This window comes from Lemur catta, chromosome 2 (genome assembly GCF_020740605.2).
Source record: "Lemur catta isolate mLemCat1 chromosome 2, mLemCat1.pri, whole genome shotgun sequence".
NCBI classification, from domain to species: Eukaryota; Metazoa; Chordata; class Mammalia; order Primates; family Lemuridae; genus Lemur; species Lemur catta.
The window spans coordinates 6915114-6935560 of record NC_059129.1 but is presented as its reverse complement, the minus strand read 5'-3'; the positions used below and the strand labels follow the sequence as shown (position 1 = coordinate 6935560).

Genomic DNA, 20447 nt, shown 5'->3' with positions numbered 1-20447 from the left:
TTTCTCTTCGGCAAATAGTCCAGTGACGCTCTAAGGTCATGGGCTTCGGAATGGTATTTTCAGACCTAAGGTTACATGGGTCTTCTTTTTCTCTTCTTTTCTTCTTTGTCAGATTTGTTGGTTTTGTTTTTTTGTTTTGTTTTGTTTTTAAGGGTTTTTTTTTTTTGTCTTTTTCAATAATTAGGGTGTAGGGTCATTAGGGGGAAGGGGCAAAGGGATGAGTTTCTCGCTGCCACATCCAAGAGGGTGGATGTGACTCACGTGGCTTTGAGTCAAGACTGCAGCGTTCATGAGGCTAAAGCCCCAAGGTCAGTGCTCGGATGGTCTGTCTGACCTTCCTCTGCTCCAGGGTCACAGACGACACCTCCAACTCTCACCAGCAGCCTCTTTCCACATGCAGAACGACCCTGTGAGCAGAGGACTTGGCCTCGGTCATGCGGGTTCCATCCTCAGTCCCACGACTGCAGCTCAGAACTCGATGACCGAGTCTGTCCCCATTGGGAACATGAGCCTGCGATGAATCTGTGCCCTAGATTTTCCACAAAGAGAGTTGTTCCTTTGCCATTTCCAATTCCAATAGGGCTTCTGAGAAACCCAAAGTGCCCAACCCCTGGGCAAGACATGAAACAGGATGGAAATGGGGTCAGTTTCCGTCTTGGTGTTCACAGCGAACCCTAATGGGATCAGCAGTGACATCCTCCTGACGTCTTTGGGCTATAGATGGAAGTTCACTCCCTGTGGGAAACCACCAGGCTCCGTTGCCAGGACCTCTGATTGGAACATACTTGCCCCAAGAGTCAGCCTTGATTTCTGGGTTTCAGAATCTGTCCCTGGCCCCTTTGCCTGGGGCTTCATCAATTCCTCCCTCTCTCGGGCTCTTGCTGACCCCAGCTCCGTGGACCACAAACTAATGAAGGAGAGAGGGGCCTTGTGTCATCGGCGCAACGAGGACCACATACTACATGCCAAGACCAGTGCCTCAAATTGGTGATACAAGAAGAATAAGACAAGATCCCTGCCCTGAATAAACTCACCTCTCATTGATGAAGACTTAGAAGCAAGTGACAATTGCATTCCAGTGTGACAGATTCGATATCAAAGAAATATCCAGGATATTATGGTAGGAGAAACCACGGTCTCATACCCACATTCCTGTGCGTTCAGGGAAGACTTCCTGGAGGTTGAGACCTCTGAGCTGTACCCAGGGACAGCGATCGCCAAGCTTTCAGCACAAAGCCACACAGCTGGTATATCTGGAATCAATTATAATACTATGGGTGGTGATGATGTCGCTGACAGTTTACAATGGATCCTTCTCAGCATTTTCTTGCAGGTGGATTTCTCCTACTCACTACATTTCCTGGGAGCAGGAGAGCTTAAGCTGCATGTTCTGCCTGACTCTGAGATTAGGACGGGGCCCTAATAGCGATTATGTCACTGGGATAGAATTTACTAGTGACCTTCCTTCTCCACAATGTAGCACCATCCTACAAATTTGCGATCTTAAATGAGATATCACACACACACAAACAGCCTACTTTACGATGGATGTGAGGAGACACTGGGTTTCTGATCATGGGGCTGTAACTGGAGAAGCATGGGCAGCAACTGAAGAGCCTTGGGTTCCCCGAGAAAACGGCTGGGCAGGGGTATTCCCTATAAAAACACATCCAGTGGCCCCACTGTGCCCAGGGTACCCCAGACTTCTCAGCATGAAAGCTGAATCCTTTGCACTCTGGCTCCAGCTCTGCAGGCTCCTCCTTTAATCCCTTCATCCTTCCCAGAAATTCTGAACCGCTCTGTGATCCCCAGACACTCCCCGGTGCTTCCTGTCTCCAGCCCGATGCCAAGTCAATCATCTCATTTTGCCATAACTGCTGGTTTTCATGACTGTCTTTCCCACAGGACTCTGAGCTCTTAGAGGCCAAAGACTATGTGTAATTCATCTCGTTATGGAAATACAGAGATGCCGACTACATGTTAAGTGCCTTTAGAAATGTTCTCTTTTCAGTGAGTGAATGAACAAGTAAGTGCATGAGTAAAGAAAACCCAAATCATGTCCTTGGAGAACCAAAAACCAATAGCTTCCTTGACCAGAAATGAAACAGGACATCACACCCAGCCTTCTCCAAACCACACACTAGCTCTCTTCATACCGTCACTGCCTGGGGTCAGGTGCTTTGGCCAGAAACCAAGAGAAAAAAAATATGTAGATGTGCGCCTGCAGAAGCTGATTTTAGAAGATGGGTTTCAGCAAATTCTCAGGCCCTGGACGAAGCCTAGAGGGTACAAGTTCAAAATGGATTTTTCACAACTGACCTCAGGGGAGAAGTACTGAGGAAGTTTGAAGGCTAGTCACATTGCTTGCTATAAAATCCTCTCCTGAAGCAATCCCCTTAGCTTGTAGACAGTCTTACAGAATATAATGAAATCTAATCTGAAAAGCAGCTGCAGTCCCTCTGGAAGTGCTGAGAGTCAGTCTTAGGGAAAATAAGGAGCTGGCTTCTCTTACTTGGGTATAACAGAGTCTTCTCGGAGAGCTGAGCCTTCTCCCTGGACCTGCATTCTTGGAACTGTAGACTGCATGAACCGGAAGGGCACAGGAAGGGTTGCATGGTCTGCCCCGCCCCACCCCCAGCTTCCCTGATTTCAGCTAGTAATAATAATACGTCCAGAAGTACTTATTGAGTAATCAGTGTGTGTGTGCCAGGCCCTCATATGCATGCAATATCATTTAATTCTGACAAAATTCCTACGAGGTAGATACTCTTGTACTCCCATTTGGTAGATGTTAGAACTATTCCTTAACCTCTCTGTGCCTCATCTGTAAAATAACAATGATACGGAACCAGCCACATTAAGGTTACATGAGTTAATTTTTTTAATTCCAGTACAGTGCCTGAAGCATAGACAAATTTTTGCATTTTGTTAAATAGAAAAATAGATACATGAGTGGATGACTAGGCAGCTAGATAAGCAGAGTATCTGGACCAAGATCGCAGAGCCAGCAGGCGTGGGGGCAGTCTGACTTAGATATTGATTCTGATAGGAACTTCTTGGGACTAGGCCTTACCAGGTGATTTGACATGTTCCCCCAAATCTTCAGGGAAGGGTGCCTCCTTTTGTAGCTCATTCTAGTGTTTTCCACCTGAAACTTTCTTTCATGTGATCTACTGGACAGTGTCTAGTTGAATTTTCATTCATTCCTTTTTGCCAATGTGAAACACATGGCTTCTACCGTATAAGGGAGTGGGTGGATAATGCGGGAAACCCCACGATCCTGCGTCAGCCCTCACTGTCTGTGTCCCTCCTGCCTCTAGCTTTTGTCTGACTGACCCTCCTACGGCCGCTTACAGCCTTCCCCACACAGCCAACGGAAGCGAATCTGAGACACGCACAATGCTGCCTCTGCCCTTGCATGTTCCCTGTTAGATCTGGCATCTCTCTGGCTCTTGACTCTTGAAATCCCATCACTCTGCCTTTCAATGTTGCCAACCTTAGGAAAGGAGAGACCTTCCCACCCTCCTCTGTGTACTGAACTGACAGCCTTCCTCGGGAGGGTGCAGAACTCAGAGGACGGCAGAGACACTTGTGGCTGGCTACATCTTCTCCCCCGAAGGCAGATACATGAAGAACTTTTAAACAGGTGTAACTTCCCATGGGTGCAAAGGAGCTCTGCAAGTGTTCATGAGGGTGCTGCCATTGGAGATGTAAACAGAGAGGGAGAAGGCTATCTATGAGCATGATGTGGGGACCCGTCCTCTCAGGTAGGGAGAGAGACAGTGTGGTACGGCTGCCCACCCAAAGCTGCCCAGCCTCCCTCTGTTCCCATGAGAGCATTTAGCTTGTGTTTTCCCAGCAAGAATGAGTCTGCTTCAGGAAAGAGACTTAATTGTTCCATTTACTAGCTCTGGTTCACACGCTCACACTGACAAAGATTATGACCTCTTCGTAATAGGAGAAACTGATGGTGGAATGAGTATCCCAGAGCTGCTGTTTGCAAAGATGACACGTGACGCTTCACCCTAGCAAAAGGCATGCACACTTCCCAGCTTCTTACTCTTAAGCCCACTGCAAGTTCCCTTTTGCTTTGTTTTTTTCTCTATTTATATGGAAGAATAATTCACCAGACAGACTGGAACACTTCTGCAATACTGCCCAATTTAAGCCTGGGGATATAAGGAGAGAAAAAGAAACAGAAAATATGGATTCAATGCTCACTGCATGCTGCAGGCCATGAGAAATATCAAAACCGTAGAACACGGTTCTGATCTCCCTCAAGGAGATGACAATATACTTGAGTAAATTAAAAATGAAAGAAAGCATTTGAACTGCAGTTCAGTACACTAGTCAACGGGGGCCACGAGGCAGGAAGTGATTAATTCAGAAATAGGTGGAACAGGCTGTAATTGATATTGAGAAATGCGTATTTGCTCTCCTTTTAGAATTCGGGTCTGGTTTACCAGGTTGACTTATTTTAAAAAGAGGTGTTGTTTGGGCAAAGGGCAGAGGAAACAATCTTTATATTTATACCCCGAAGAGAATCAAGATGATTTTCTCATATCTGGCCGCCCTTGTCACAGGCTTACAAACCTGGCTCTCCTTGGGACAACACCAAAAGGAAGATGTGTTGGGAATTTGACAAATCATGGTGAGAAGACCCATTTTTGTGTTCTCGTAGACTCCAAAGGGAGGAAGAAGTCAACAGCATGTTGTATTTTGAAAGGGAAGGCATTGGTGTTTTTGTGAGCAGAGGAAGCAGTCACATGTCTCGAGGCATATGGTGGACAGAGGAATTTGGATGAATTTGTGGTGGTGGTGGGCAGACAATGAGATAATATTGCAGAGTCTCCCATGACATTTGTGACTTGTGAAAGCACTAGAGGAAAGGAATTGAATCAAGATACCCCTTTCCCATCACTTTACACCATGGATTAAACAGCATCCTTCTTTGTGGGTAAAGAACTTCTAAGGAGATGGATTTCCTATTTGTTTACCTTGTGAATATGTATGCTTTTTTCCTGATTAGCAAATCTGAGACGTTTAATGAGTCAGTCTATGAAAAGAAGAGTAGGAATATCTATTGTCCATCAAAATGAAGAAAATGCTAGGTTTGCTATGTTTGAAGCTCTGAGTGAGAAATTAAAACTCAAATGAGTATTGGCATCTAAATGTATGCTATGTAAATGGTGCAGTAAACACAGTAAACACTTTTTTTTATTTCACACAAAAACTGGTACATTGGAAACTCCTGGAGCCATGGCAGAAGCAAGCTCAGAAACTCTCTGTAGGGACATTTCTATAATGTAGTGTTCTTGGAAGTCTCTTGGGGCTTAGAGAGAGAACAAGCTGCAGAAGATTAGCTAATGATCAAAAGTTACAAATGCCACAAGGAAGTAAATCACCATGAGAGTCAGAACACATAACAAACAGAAGAAGGAGAATCCCAAGAACTAAGGCAGGGGGAGGAAGGGAGAATAATCTGAAAGACTATAGGTTTGAAATTATCAAATACATAAAAGTTTTAAAAATCATAACAAAGGATGGAATATTATGATAAAAGGAATAGGCAGAATTGTGAAAGAATCAAATGAATGTCACAATTCAAATAGATAGATTAAAGTTAAAGCATAAAGCTAAATATCACTAATGAAAGAAGAAATGAACTAGAAAATAGATTTATGGGACTCATCCAACTGCAGCAGAGAGACAGAAAGGAATGAAAAATATTAAAACCAGGTTAATACTTCGGAGGATAGAATGAGAAGGTCCAGAGTATTTCAAACAAAATTTTCAGGAAAAGAAAAAACACAAAAATGATAGAACAAATGAAAAGAATCTCTACCTTGATTTCATACCAAAGACAAAATGAAATTCTAAAAAATAGTTAGAGAGAAAATATAGATTGCATGGAAAGTAATGACAATGAGATGATCAGCCGACTTCTTAACAGTTACAATCCAGGTCAGAAGAAAATTTAATAGAATCCTCAAAAGGTCAAGGAAAAATGATCGTCAACTTAGATTTATATGTTCAGCCATATCAGTTAAGAATGAGAACAAGCTGAAAGCAATGCAATACATACTAATTTCACAACATTTAAAAAGCAGACCAATATTAAATCAATAATTATGATTGTCTTCTTCAAAAGAGAATCAATATAAACAGAGATTTTCTTTGTATTTCTCTGCCTCATTTCATCTTAGAGATCATATATATCCACATAACAAAATATAATCATACTTTTCATTTAACATTATATGCCTCTTTCTTGATTTTCCCTGTCCTTGAAGGATAGTTTTTAAAGGCTGAATCATAGTCTAAGTAGCATAGTTTAAGCGAATTGCTAGACAGTTAGTGTAATTGCTAGATATTTAGATCAGAGAATTTTCTCCCAAATGGTACTGAATAAAATGCACATAAAAGAGAGACAAAAAAAAAATGCTAAGCATGCCTACGTTTTTTTTTTCTTCCCCTCATTGAAAAATCCACCTGGTTCTTTAATTGCCTACCACAGCTGGGGAGTGGGGGCTTAGTTAGCCATCTTAGTTGGCCATTCAGAGCCAGTTGGATGTCTCTTTTCAATTAAAGTTTTGTGTTCTAAGTACACAGCATGTGTATGACTTTTTGGAGTAATCCCGGATATTCTAAAGAGAGGGAAGAGAAGGAAGTAATAAATTCGATGACTACCATATTCCAGGTGCCGTGCTAGTCATTTCCTTCACAACAATAAATGATGAAAACTTTTATGAACCTTTTCAAAAACATAGCAAGTTTTCATAATTATTATTATACCCATTTCACAGACAAGATAACTGTGGCTCCAAGGTCACACTGCTAGTAAATTACGAGCTCAGAATTGAAATGAAGTCCTTCCACTGTAGCATGCTGCAATTTATCCCATGTCTTGCTCCAAGCTTGGGTGAGTGTTGGGAGTAAGTCGTAGAAGAAAGCACAGTGAGAAAAACATAATAATGACAAAAAAGAAAGCCCCCAAAACAAAACCAAGAACTGTGCTGTTGGCTGTAGATGCTATCGTATTTCATTCTCACTGCAACAATATTAGGTGGGTGTTGTTATCATTATCTTCACTCAACAAGTGAGCAAACGGAGATCGGGGAAGCTCAGTAACTTGCCGTAGGGTCACACAGCTGTCAGTCGCGCAGTCTGTCCCAAACCCACAGGTGTCTGCCCCAAAGTGCGCACACCCGTCCTCACTCCCTGTGGGTGTTGTGTTCTGTGCAGGTGAGATGGAGGAGCTGGAGACACTGTGGCTCACGGGGATCTGCCACAATGAGAAGAACGAGGTGATGAGCAGTCAGCTGGATGTGGACAACATGGCGGGCGTGTTCTACATGCTGGCTGCCGCCATGGCGCTCAGCCTCATCACCTTCATCTGGGAGCACCTCTTCTACTGGAAGCTGCGCTTCTGTTTCACGGGCGTTTGCTCCGATCGGCCAGGGTTGCTCTTCTCCATCAGCAGGGTCAGTACTGGTGTTGGTGGCTATTTCCTTGTGCAGCATGTAGGTGTAGAAATGCATGGAGATTCCAGAGAATTGGGGATTCTTGACTGCTCAGTGGGGTCTTCACGCCCTTCCCTCGCTCACTAGCCCTTCTTGGGCTTGTCAGAAAGGCACCCAGATTTTGTGCATTCATGAGCCAGGGGTGGCAAACCCAGATGACTGTGGAAACCAGAAAGGGAGTGGGAGTGGGTGCAACAGGCTGAGCGTGAGAAAATAGCACGCATGAGATGAAACAGAACAGCTGAGCCTGAGCGTCAAGGTGAAGGGACAGTAGGGAATGCTGAGGATGGTGGCAAATTGCATAATGTTTACCGTACCTAAAGGGGGCCGCCATCCTCAACTCCTGCTGAGTATTGTCTCAAGGGACTATAGGTATTCCAGTTTTAAAAAGAGAAAGTGTCATCTGATTTTATGTGAAATATTTTAATTTTTAAATACTAGTAATTCCATAAAAAATGCATAGGCCAAACAAAGCTACCCTGTGGCTTCCGTTACTAGCACCCAGTATGCCATTCAACACAGCTAATGCTCCTATGCAAGATGTTACAATCTGTGCATGCACTGCGACAGAACATGCACAATAAAGCAAAGTCTACTTGCAGTGCTATGCAATGTGTATGCACAGCTAACGAAACCCAGAGAGCACGTGCATACACCTGAAATGAAACACAGATGTAAAGTACCAGGAGAAAATGCACACGCATCCAACAAAAAACAAAATGCACATTCAACCCACATAAACAATAGCACAGAATACACATGCTGTAGTGGGCTCACATGCAATACAAGGGGATCTCCTTTCGTTTAGCACAATATGGCACGTCTGTGTTGCCATTAAGGTTCATAATTCATCAGTAATGGTAATGATCATGGAAATGCTTACATTTATGGGGCACTTATATGTGCCAGGTACCAAAAAAGGACTTTATATTCTTTATCTCATTTAATCTACAAACCAACTCTATGAGGTAGGTACTAGATTTCAAATGTTAATTCCAGATTTCAAATGAGAGAACTCAAAGGTATGAGGCTAAGGGAGTTACCCCAGCCACACAGTCAGTAAGATGGAGCCAGGATTTGAATCCAGATGTTGTGGCATCAGTCAAAGGCTGCAGTCTTCTACAAGCCACAAACATCACACACAGGCAACACGAGATTTGATGCAGTTCATACTATGAATATATATGTACATGCAAGTCTCATATGTTCATACATGCAACACAACCTAGTCACTTACCTACATTCATAATAAAAGCACATACATGTATATTTTTCATGCATCTTTCAACATCTATCTATGGTATCCATCCATCCATCTCTTTATCTACCTATTTTTCCTATTTACTCACTTTGGTGCTTTTATTTTTACCCTGGAAGAGCTTATAGAATTAGAATTTGAAACACGGTAAAAAATTTTTGGTTAAAAACATCTATTTTATATGCTAATGTTTACTGAGAAAACCAAGTAATCCTTGTAAAATAGATTTGTGTATTCTTAGCATTTGGCAATTTCAAGAACTTTGGAGATTCAGAAGGTACACATTAGCTTAGCGAGAAAGATTTATTTTCTCCATTCAGTTGCACTCCAAACTTGGGTTCTGTGCAAATACATATTTCCTAATTAGCTTGATGGCATCTAAACACAAGGATTGCTTAAAAATAACAGCATGCGTGCGTAGAGCTAGGTATTATGCCAACTTTAAGCTAATTCTACCAGCCAATTACTAAAGGCATTTCATATCCAAATGATTCTGGGATTATCACCCAGCAAATGCACACTGTTGCATTTACTTGTAAATCCTGCTTGTTTTTGGAAGAGCATTTCCCCCGTCTGAGACACCATTAAGGAAGCCAAGTTGATAGGATCGTCATTATGAGAAATGAAATAAATCCTCCACTGCATCTCCGAGCATCTTGAGGGACGGGAATGTGGGGGAGGAACTGGCAGCACAGGAGAAGGCGTTGTTGGTGGAGTTGTTGACAGTCTGGAATTTGAACTTGGGCCTCTCCCTCCCTGGGGGAGCAAGGACCCCATGTCCTATGGGAGCCATGCAGGGACTTCTGTGCCCCCTCGGGAACTTCCCCCAGCCACCATCCCTGCTGTATTTTCGAAGGGTGCAGGGAGCCCTGCTTGAGCTCTGACTCTCCTTCTCCCCAGATATTTGTCTTTTAAAATAAGTGCAGAGGGATATGTATGAACAGGAAGATCTCATACTTAATACTTCCTTGCCTCCCTCCTTAAGTAGGGGATCTCAGCATAGGTTCAGGCCCTGACGCGATCTGTACACAGCAAGGCTCTGGGTTTCTAAATAAATAACCTTCCTTTCTCGGTCAAGGGCTACCACCACCTCTAAAGCTTGTCTTCTATGCACATTCACACATATACCATGTTACATATACACTTCCTCACATAGCACAGAGAGCACGTGCCAAGGCAAAAGTGAATTCATTATGTGCACGCAATCATTTTCTTCAACAAAATCTGCAGCGGGGAGTTCCCAAAGAACCTACTTTCCGCAAGTGCAAGATCACAACTACATAATGAATTATGCCTAGTGTGTAGATACGGACCTGGGCCGGGTATGTTTCCTCCGTCATCTCTAATCCTCACAACATGCTGTGAGGTTGATTTGATCACACCCATTCTGTGGATGGAGAAACTAAGGGCCCAAAGGTTAGAATGGGGCCTTTTGGATTTCACCTTATGTTTCCTTAAAACAACAGAAAACATCTTACTTCATCTGTCACATCAGAAAAAGACGTGAAAGAGGAAACTCATCTGTTGATGCAGGGTTGAGTCACAGGCTTTAGCTGACTTCAGTTTAGGCTTCTTTCTAAAAGATGCTGATCCGGGATGCTCTGAAATTTGCTCGTTCCCCAGGGCAGGGTTTGCTCTGCATGGAAGCTGGAGCTCTCCCTTATCACTTCTTTCAGCAAGTGGAATATCCAGCCGACAGACTTAAAGCTGTTTCAGGGAGGCAGATACACGTAGCCCTGCTCCTGGGCTCACATCCCTTGGAAAGCCCTGGGCTAATGCAGCACAAACACAGGCCTGAAATACGTGCACACCTGGCACTGCCGAGGGAGAAGGTCGGTGCTCAAAGAAGATGTTTATTTAACATGGGAACCAAATTTCTCCCACGGCTGTGGCCCTCGTCTTTTACAACTTACAGAAATGCACCCTCCTGTCTGGGGGATGCTCTTAACTTTTGTTTTCTCTCCAAAATGCTTTCCCTCCCATTTAGAAAAAAATATTCAATGTCACCAGCAAGAAAGAACTGCCTCAATTGTCTCCTGGGACATGAGGAATGGGAGACATAGAAAAGCCAAAAAGCCAGGGAGGTGGAAACTGCAGCCGCCTTCCCGATGATGTCAGACCAGGGGAGCTGGGAAACGGAATGTTAGAAGCCTCAGGCTGACTCAGAGTTGGGACCAATAGAAGTCAGATGCTTTAGGGATAGGGTCCAGGCTCAAAGGAACCAAGGACAGCAGAGCCCACACCCCCCACTGAGAATGTTCTGAGAGCCCAGGTGCCCGCTGGGAGGCAGAGCAAACTGTCTGGAACAACACCTGGAGTCGTCCATGCTAATTTTATCTGGCTCTGAGCCCACTGTGGCACCAAGAGGGCATCTTATTTCCCAAACCCCAAAAATGTAGCTGGAATCTATAAATAATAGAGAAGAGAAAAGAAAGAGAGAGCTTTGCAGGGAAGAAAGAAACTCTAGCCCAGGGGGTTCTGTGGTTCCCGAGGTAGGGTTTGGACCGCTTGTCTAACCAGAGAGCCAAAGTGGCTTTCTAGAACAAACCTTATGTATTAAAGAATAGCACGCATTTCTTGTGCCTTTGACACAATGGACCTCGGATATGCAAGCTTGTGGGAAAGGGGAGAGGAGCAAGGTGATGACACACAAGGGAAGGTCAGAGACGACTGGGCAGCTCGTCCAGCTCACATTTGCTGACTGCCTGTGATGTCAGGTGCTTTATTTGCATTGTTTTATTTTGCCCTGGTGCCCACCTTAGCAGGGAACGATTCCCATCTTACAGATATGGAACATGAAGCTCAAATAGACGTAGTGGTTTATGCAAGGCCACAGAGCTAATAAGCAATGGCGCTGGGCCCCTGGCATCCAGTTATTCTGTAACATGCACTCCCTCTCCCCAACAGTCCGTCAGACTAGAGGATGGGTCAGCTCAGAGCACTGTTACCAACACCTGGGGCACGGGGGGTCCATCACTTTGGCTCCTTTCTGTGACTTCACCAGGCAGATAAACACCTGAGGACTGTCGTTACCATGTTGTAAGAGTCCCAGGGAAATGAGAGAAAGCGGTTAACCACCATGTTCCCATCTTCTGTGCCATAGCTCAGCCCCCTGACCACTTCCGTGGGCTCCCTCCAAAGAGAAAGGCAGCCAGCTCATCCCAGCTGGTGGGACATGCTGCCCTGAGGGTGCAGGGGTGGAGGGTAGTGCTTAGAATCTCCAGGGGGAAGAGGGGAGTGTGTTAGAATAGACATGCAAACTTAGGAAAATATCTTAGAAGCCACTGCTTTCATAATACTAACAGCAGGAAGAAAAGGCACAGGTCTCGGCTAGCTCTGACATAGGAAGACACTGATTTTTCACCCATAGTGGAATCCCTGTGGGTCAGAGTATAAGATTATTACATTACTAAATTGTGTGAGAAAGACAGAAGTTAACATGAAGGGTTAAGAAACACTGTGCTACGTGATTTACATGGCACATTTGTATGATTTCCACATCCACAGTCTGGGTGCTCCGACAGCCCTGGAAACAACGGGGGAGGAGATATATATATATATAAAATATATATATTTTGGTGGGAGGAAGAACAGCCAACCACACATGGCACAGAGAAAGAGACCAAAGATAAGGTTGCAGGAAGGTAGGAAAGGGCATGATGCCAGCACCTTGGGCCTCAGGGAGCCTCAGCCATGAAGCCTGGGGTTGAGAGGATCAGAGAGAGAGATGCTCCAACTTGCAGCTGTAGGTATGGTTCCTTGAAGGCTAAACTACAAGAAAAATGTCGCTGTGCAAATGAGTCGAGGCTGTCACAGTTCCACAGGCATCCCTGCGGGCTGAGCTCATCCCGCCATGGGGGAGCAATGCAGCCACCATTATCAGAGTCCACAGTTAATCACACATACTTGACTGTAGTTCATGCCAAGGTCAGCAGCAGCTGCTGAAGCTGCTTTACAAAACCCCTGCTTGGGCTGGCTCCCTGTCAGTCTTGGAGGGCCGGGTCAAATCCTGCAGCCTAGATCTGATTGTTCCCTTTAGGTACAGCAGCCGAAATCTGGGATAAGAGTGGGCAAAAAGCAGGGGAAGCCACAAACCAAAATGTTTCTGATGCCCCTTTCCTGTTGTGGTAAGCGTGAATCAAGAGCCTTTCCCTTGATAACAATTAAACAGTTACTTTTAAGTGAAAGTAAACAGTTGTATTTTAAAAAGGAAGAAGAGGCCTACAGCTGGGGGTGCTTGTATTTGGGCTTCCCAGCACTCCCAAAGTCATCCAGGTCCCTGGGTGGATTTAAAGGTGGTGTCACTGTGTCATCAGAACTCTTCACTATTTCAATAACTAAAACTCAACTCCAACGACATTACACAAATTCACACACAAACACACAAAGAATATATTGCATGGACTAAGTAAAAAGTCCAAGAGAGTGGCTCCAGGGGTTCAAACTGCATCTCTTTCTATGCCTTGGGCTCAGCTTTCCACGGTGATGGTTTCACTCTCAAGCTCATGTCCCCACGTGATGACAAGACTAGTCTCCTGTGACTCTTCCTTCTACCCGAGCATCTATATAGCTATGCCTCCAAAAACAGTATGACTGTCATCACATGGATTTCTTGCCTGAGTTCTAGACTGATCGATGGGACCAGGGAGAAAAGAATTTCAGATCAGCCTACTTAGGACACATGCCTTGATAGTTAGCTTCAGCATAATGAGTGGGGTTAAATCCTGAAAAGAATTAACAATGGGTGATCCTTTTATGCTGACTTTGTCTGTCAATAGTTAACTCTATGCTGTCCAAACGCCAAAGATGATGCTGGAAAACTTCGATAAAAGCATGGGAGGATACCACCCTAGAGGCACTAAGATGTTGACAGTTGCATAAGCATCCATGGATACCTTTTCTCAAACTGCAGGATTGACTCTTTGCAGAGGTGTCACATAACCCACAGCCAGAGCAATAAGATAAACCTGATGGTTTGCAATTTGTCTCAGACCATTAAGAGACATTATCGGGTTGAGTTGCACTGTTCCTCCAGGGCTCCTACGAGAAGTACATAGCTCACCTTTGCAGGTAAAGTTCAGGTGTGAATGGTTCACGTCCAATGCTGCTGCTGACGGTGTTTTATGTTTCTCCCCCACAGGGCATCTACAGCTGCATTCACGGAGTACACATTGAAGAAAAGAAGTCTCCGGACTTCAATCTGACGGGATCCCAGAGCAACATGTTAAAACTCCTTCGATCGGCCAAAAACATTTCCAACGTATCCAACGTGAACTCCTCAAGAATTGATTCACCCAAAAGATCTGCCGACTTCATCCAAAGAGGTTCCCTCACTGTGGACATGGTGTCAGATAAGGGGAATTTGATATACTCGGACAACAGGTCCTTTCAGGGGAAAGACAGCATTTTTGGGGACAACATGAATGAACTCCAAACGTTTGTGGCCAACAGGCATAAGGACACCCTCAATAACTATGTGTTCCAGGGACAACACCCTCTTACTCTCAATGAGTCCAACCCGAACACGGTGGAGGTGGCCGTGAGCACAGAATCCAAAGGAAACTCCAGGTCCCGGCAGCTTTGGAAGAAATCCATGGATTCCATCCGCCAGGATTCCCTGACCCAGAATCCAGTCTCCCAGAGGGATGAAGGTACCATGGAGAATAGGACCCACTCCCTGAAGAGCCCTAGGTACCTTCCAGAAGAGGTGGCCCACTCGGACATTTCAGAAACTTCGAGTCGGGCCACGTGCCACAGGGAGCCTGACAACAATAAGAACCACAAAACCAAGGACAACTTCAAAAGGTCAATGGCCTCCAAATACCCCAAGGACTGTAGCGAGGTCGAACGCACCTACCTGAAAACCAAAGCGAGCTCCCCCAGAGACAAGATCTACACCATCGATGGTGAGGAGCCCAGTTTCCACTTGGATCCTCCCCAGTTCGTTGAAAACATGACCCTGCCTGAGAACGTGGACTTCCCAGACCCCTACCAGGATCACAATAAAAACTTTCACAAGGGGGACTCCACGCTGCCAACGAACAGGAACCCCCTGCACAATGGCGATGGGGTTCCCAACAACGACCAGTATAAACTCTACTCCAAGCACTTCACCCTGAAAGACAAGGGTTCCCCTCTCAGCGAGGGCAGCGACCGATACCGGCAGAACTCCACGCACTGCAGAAGCTGCCTTTCCAACCTGCCCACCTACTCGGGCCATTTCACCATGAGGTCCCCCTTCAAGTGCGACGCCTGCCTGCGCATGGGGAACCTCTACGACATCGATGAAGACCAGATGCTTCAGGAGACAGGTAACCCAGCCACCCGGGAGTCCGACCAGCAGGACTGGGCGCAGAACAATACCCTTCAATTCCAAAAGAACAAGCTAAGGATTAGCCGTCAGCATTCCTACGATAACATTCTGGACAAACCTAGGGAGACAGACCCTAGCAGGCCCTCCCGGAGCATAAGCCTCAAGGACAGGGAACGGCTTCTGGAGGGAAATTCGTATGGGAGCCTGTTTAGTGTCCCCTCAAGCAAACTCTCGGGGAACAAAAGCTCCCTTTTCCCCCAAGGTCTGGAGGACAGCAAGAGGAGCAAGTCCCTCTTGCCAGACCACACCTCCAATAACCCTTTCCTCCACTCCCACAGGCATGACCAACGCTTAGTTATTGGGAGATGCCCCTCGGACCCTTACAAACACTCGTTGCCGTCCCAGGCAGTGAACGACAGCTATCTTCAATCATCCTTGAGGTCAACGGCATCATACTGTTCCAGGGACAGTCGGGGCCACAGTGATGTGTATATTTCGGAGCATGTTATGCCTTATGCTGCAAATAAGAATAATATGTACTCTACCCCTAGGGTTTTAAATTCCTGCAGCAATAGACGCGTGTACAAGAAAATGCCTAGTATCGAATCTGATGTTTAGAATCTTCCATTCGTGTTTTATCTATAGGGAAACGTACGTAACGGCCAACCTTCTGGAGGGTAAATGTCGGATGTCCAATAGTGCCCTGCTAAGAGCAAGAGGATTTAGGGAGGTACTTTTTTTTGTTGACTCTTTTGCACATGGCTCCATGCCATATTCTTCCACTCAAGGAATCTTGTGAGGTGTGTGCTGAGCATGGCAGATACCAGACAGGTGAGCCCTTAACCAAAAATAAATAAATGAATAAATACAAAAGGGCAAGTCTCCGGGACGTGCCTACTAGGTATGTTGGCAATAACGATGCGTTGGATGCCAATGGTGACGTTATGATTTCCTATATTCCAAATTTCATTCTGATCAGTCCACCATGTAATTTCCTCATCAGAAATGCCTAACGGTTTCTCTAATACAGAATAAGCAATATGGTATGCATGTAAATTCTGACACAGACAAAATAAAGCAGTTAAGAATGCATCTGCGCTGTAGCGAGATTGGCGTGTGCAAGAGATTAGGAAGTTTGGCTTGTAACAGTTTCAGCTTTATTGGTATGCCTTCCATCACAGCCCAGGCCCGACCCTGAGAACTCCAGGCTCCCCCCAAAGAATAGCCAATCAGTGTGTTCGTGGTAACTACGCTACCTGCATTGTAGTCATTTCCAAGACGCATCTGGAGCAAAAGGCCCGAGGGACCCTCAGGCGGAGAGCTACGAGAATCTCTTTGGATGTTGGTTTCTGTGTGTCTCTCACCCTCGGCTTCGATGGTCTTGTTCAGAGCTGCATAAACTAACACGTGTCTGTCTTCGATATCTAAGTGTGGATCTTCTGTCTATGACACAGTGGCCATTGTAGTTTATCCCGAAGACTCCTATGTACGTAAGTTTGCATTTGCTCCCTTCTGGTGATGACTCAGGGTTGTATAGTATCTGTTCCCCCTTTCCTCCCCGAGTAACCATAACTCGTTCAGTTCCCGAGCACCCGTGGTGGTATCTAAGTAGTCGTGTGTCTCTCTTCCCAGAGTTGTTAACGTGGTGACATGCACCAACAGCCGTGTGTGTACTGTGATCTCTAAGAAGTGCGATGCCATCTGTCTGCGGAAGGCTAGCACGGTTTCAGTTTTATCTTCCTTAACATCATGAAATTCTGTTGGACACTCATTTCCGCCGTAACCTTCTCAAATCTGAAGTCTCCAAAACATGAGACACTCATGCATCTACCCTGAATATCCTCCAAACTTTGCATAAACTTTAGTGAAACAAGTCATTTCTCTCTTTTGAAATATTCTCTCCAGGGGAGGCAAATTGCTTCACCAGCACCAACAGAAATATATGGAAAAACTCCTCAAAGCATTTGTCATTTCTGAATCACCTGCATGATTCCATTCTTATTCTACTCAAACCCATATATATAAGGTAGGAAATAATAATCATTTTTTTAAAAAAAAAAAGTTAGAGACAGAGAAGGGAATATTTTTGCACGGGGAACTTCTTAGCACAGTGCCTGCCACCAAAAAAAGTGACCTCAAAAACGTAGTTGTTATAGTATGATACTTTATCAGATTAGGATTTTCTAGTTTAAAAGTTAAATACCATAAAACCCACAAATAATGTTAACTAAACATTTTATATAGTTCTACTCTATTAATTAGTATATTTTACCTACATTAATGTTTTTGAAATATTTGGGATAAAAGGCCATTAGCTTTTGCAGAAGACCTGAGTTTCCCTGGGGACACAGGGACATGCTGCAGAAACTATTTCCTGGTCTCCTCCTGCATTCTGCCTTAGGTTCTTGGAGAAGGGGACAACGTGGCAGGTTGAAAAATTGTCCTATTTCTTCTCCTCTTAGCGTGTTCTGCTTTGTAGGCGTATTTTCCTGTAAGTGAGAAGGTGCCAGAGATGATTCTCTTAGAGCCTGAGGATACGTTGAATGGCTTCCTCTTTGGGGACATGCACCCAACCTGCAATATTCCTACAGTAATGAAAAGCAGTTGCAATAAATTTCAGGGTTAGTGGCAGAGAGGCAGAAGGAGGCGATGGGAAGAAACTCTTCCCTTCATCTTTGAAAGGCAAAAGAGGCCGACTAGGTGCTGGTGACAAATGTATTTGAAAATTATATTTTATTTCTTGGATACTGTAACCTTTGCTGCCCCAAGATCCAGCAACGGAGAGGCCTGGATTGCAGGACCTGGAACAGTCACCCCAATTTCTGATCTTAAATTTATTTTTATTTTTTTGTAGAGATGGGGTCTCGCTATGTTGCCCAGGCTGATCTCTAAGTCCTGGCATCAAATGATCCTCCTGCCTTGGCCTCCCAAAGTGTTCAATTTAAATTTCAGCATCTGTACAGTCTTTTAGCACTTGCTGCCTTTGTCCTCTCCTTGTATTCCAGACCTTTCTTCCTCTGGGTGGGATCACCTCCTTTTCCTCACAAGTCTGCCATGTCTTAACATGAAACGAATTAAGTCTCCTTAGAATGCAGAGCAGTGACAAGTCCTCAATCCAAAGAGGCTCCCTGTCTTCCTCTGGTGTCCTCAAAACCCAGGGGGCCGCCAGATGCCACAGAGACCTCCAGGGAGAGTGAGAATTGCACTTGGGCTGACTTCATAGGTGAAAAATCCTTCTCTTCATAGCAGTATTATGTCTGCTATTCACCGCATACATCTCTGGATAAAGAAACTAAAAATGTGGCTTTTGGAAGAAGCAACAGTAATGTTGTGAAAAACGTATACTTCTTTTAATGTCCAAAGTGTTTTTTAAAATAAATAATCATAAATTGGATGCCATGTTATAAATGCATGCTTTCTCTCCTCCACCAATTCACTGACTCTTAAATGTGATGATTCCAAGACAAAAAAAAAAAAAATTAACCACTGATCAGATGGTCAATTTCCAAGTGAAAGATAATGACGTAGCACTATCCAAAAGTAATCCAAGTCAGTTCAGTTCTTTGGGAAAAAAAGAATGTCAGGAATGTAACACCCAATGGTAAACGGCACCTACAATATGGGCTGTAACAAGAATTAAATCAGAAGCCCTGAACTATAGATCCATTACAGAAGATTCTTGTGACACATCCCAGCTCTGAGATCTTAGATTTGTTGATGTCAAAGAGCCAGAATCTCTGAACCCGACTGCCTGAGTTTCACCTGGCTTAAGCCAGAGCTGGCATCTGTAATGATATTTAACTAACTCCAAATGTTTTTTCCCCACTTAAGAGGACCCAGCTGGTCCTCAGATAGTTACACTTGCATGCAAATGGTCAGGGTTCTGTCCGTGCAACCAATTTAAACTAGTCTGCGTAAGAGAGTCTTCCAGGGCGCAACTCCACTCTGAGAAACCTTTGCGTTTCCAGAAGATGCTTTTCCCAGTCCTTCTACCGGTAGGTTCTTAGGCCACTTCCGGTTTCAGTCCCTGAGCAGGCAAGTCCCCAATGGGTCTATCTTTCTGCCAGTGAGAGGTGTGGGGTTATAATCTCACCACTCATTACTGTTCTGCCCTCTGCAAATCTCTCTGTGTTATTTTTGCCGGCACCATGACGGGGTGTCTCATGGATTATACTTGGCTTTCTCTTCCCTGTTTCATGGGTTGCCTGAGAAGTCTTAATACTTAGCTTTTCTGATGAAAACATTAAAATTCACCCATTGCAGCAAAATCCATCAAATCATTTCACGCTTATTTTCGAGGGAGGGGAAAAAAAAAAAGAAAATTACACCTTGTTTACAAATGAAATAGTTTCACTTAAATGGGACTCTCGCCAAGGCAGTTAATTAGTCAAAAGATCCATGGCTGTCATATAGTCACACATTGTTTATTCTATTTGATATGTCTACCACTGATGTGTATTTAATATTCTGCATCCTTCTCAGGAAATGACAAATGCCCTGAATTCTTTGCAAATAGAATTGCTAATGAAAAAGGAAAAAAAAAATGTTGGTGTTAATTAAATGGTGATTAAAAATTTATCTCCTTTAAACCTAAAAAAATGCAGCTTTAATAATCAGTTGTCATATAAATAAATACCTTGTACTGAAATCCCTTGCGGTTTAAGACCTAAATAAATACTAATTTGAGAAACCTAAATATCTTTCAGAGGAGCTGAATATATTCATTAACATTTTGCCCGTTCCTGTACTGTTTCTTTGTACATAGCTGTTGTGCATGAACCCTTGAAAAGGGGACATGAGTTGTTTCTGAAATGGAGCCTGTTTGCATTAACCATGGCTATAGCAGACATAGTTGGACCTCAAGAAAAAAAAAAATTGAGTAGGTGGAAGATAAATGCATTGGTTGATGTTTAATACGAGTTAAGAGTTCTATGTAAAGGTGATTTTCCTTCCAAAAGTACTGTTTGTTTTCTCTTGAGACAAAATTAGCCCTTTCCAGACACCCCATCTGCTTTTGGTAAACAGGGTTGAAATTCATGTGGGGTCTATACTTGAAAAGTTCCCAACACGCGGTTGCCCTTTTCCATTCAATCCCGACATTGTGCTGTGTTCACATCTAATTGTATCAGACGAGGTCAGCTTGCCACTCGATGAAGATCAGAGATGATCAAATGCACTTACCCTGTGAATACAAATGCTCGTGTACACATGTATATAATATACATGCTTGATTTCTACAATTCACATGTAAGTGTATTATCCAAATAAAATTGTACATATTGTAAAGTTTATGTTAAAAATTAAATAGTGATGATAGTATTAACACATGGAAAACCCATTCTGGTTATTTTGA

The 20447-nt window shown here is 44.1% G+C and overlaps 1 protein-coding gene across 2 annotated transcripts in view; it reads left to right on the top strand.

Annotated features, from left to right (window-relative positions):
• Positions 1 to 17303, top strand: part of GRIN2A (glutamate ionotropic receptor NMDA type subunit 2A) — a 298713-nt gene extending 281410 nt beyond the window's left edge. Inside the window, exons 11-13 of one of the 2 annotated variants that reach the window (XM_045542564.1) lie at positions 7246 to 7484; positions 13922 to 15092; positions 15433 to 15449. In XM_045542564.1, coding sequence (XP_045398520.1) covers positions 7246 to 7484; positions 13922 to 15092; positions 15433 to 15449 — 1427 coding nt within the window. Of the gene's footprint in view, positions 1 to 7245; positions 7485 to 13921 lie in introns of both variants that reach the window. The other variant, XM_045542563.1, reaches the window with a different exon arrangement.
• Positions 17304 to 20447: the final 3144 nt, after the last annotated feature.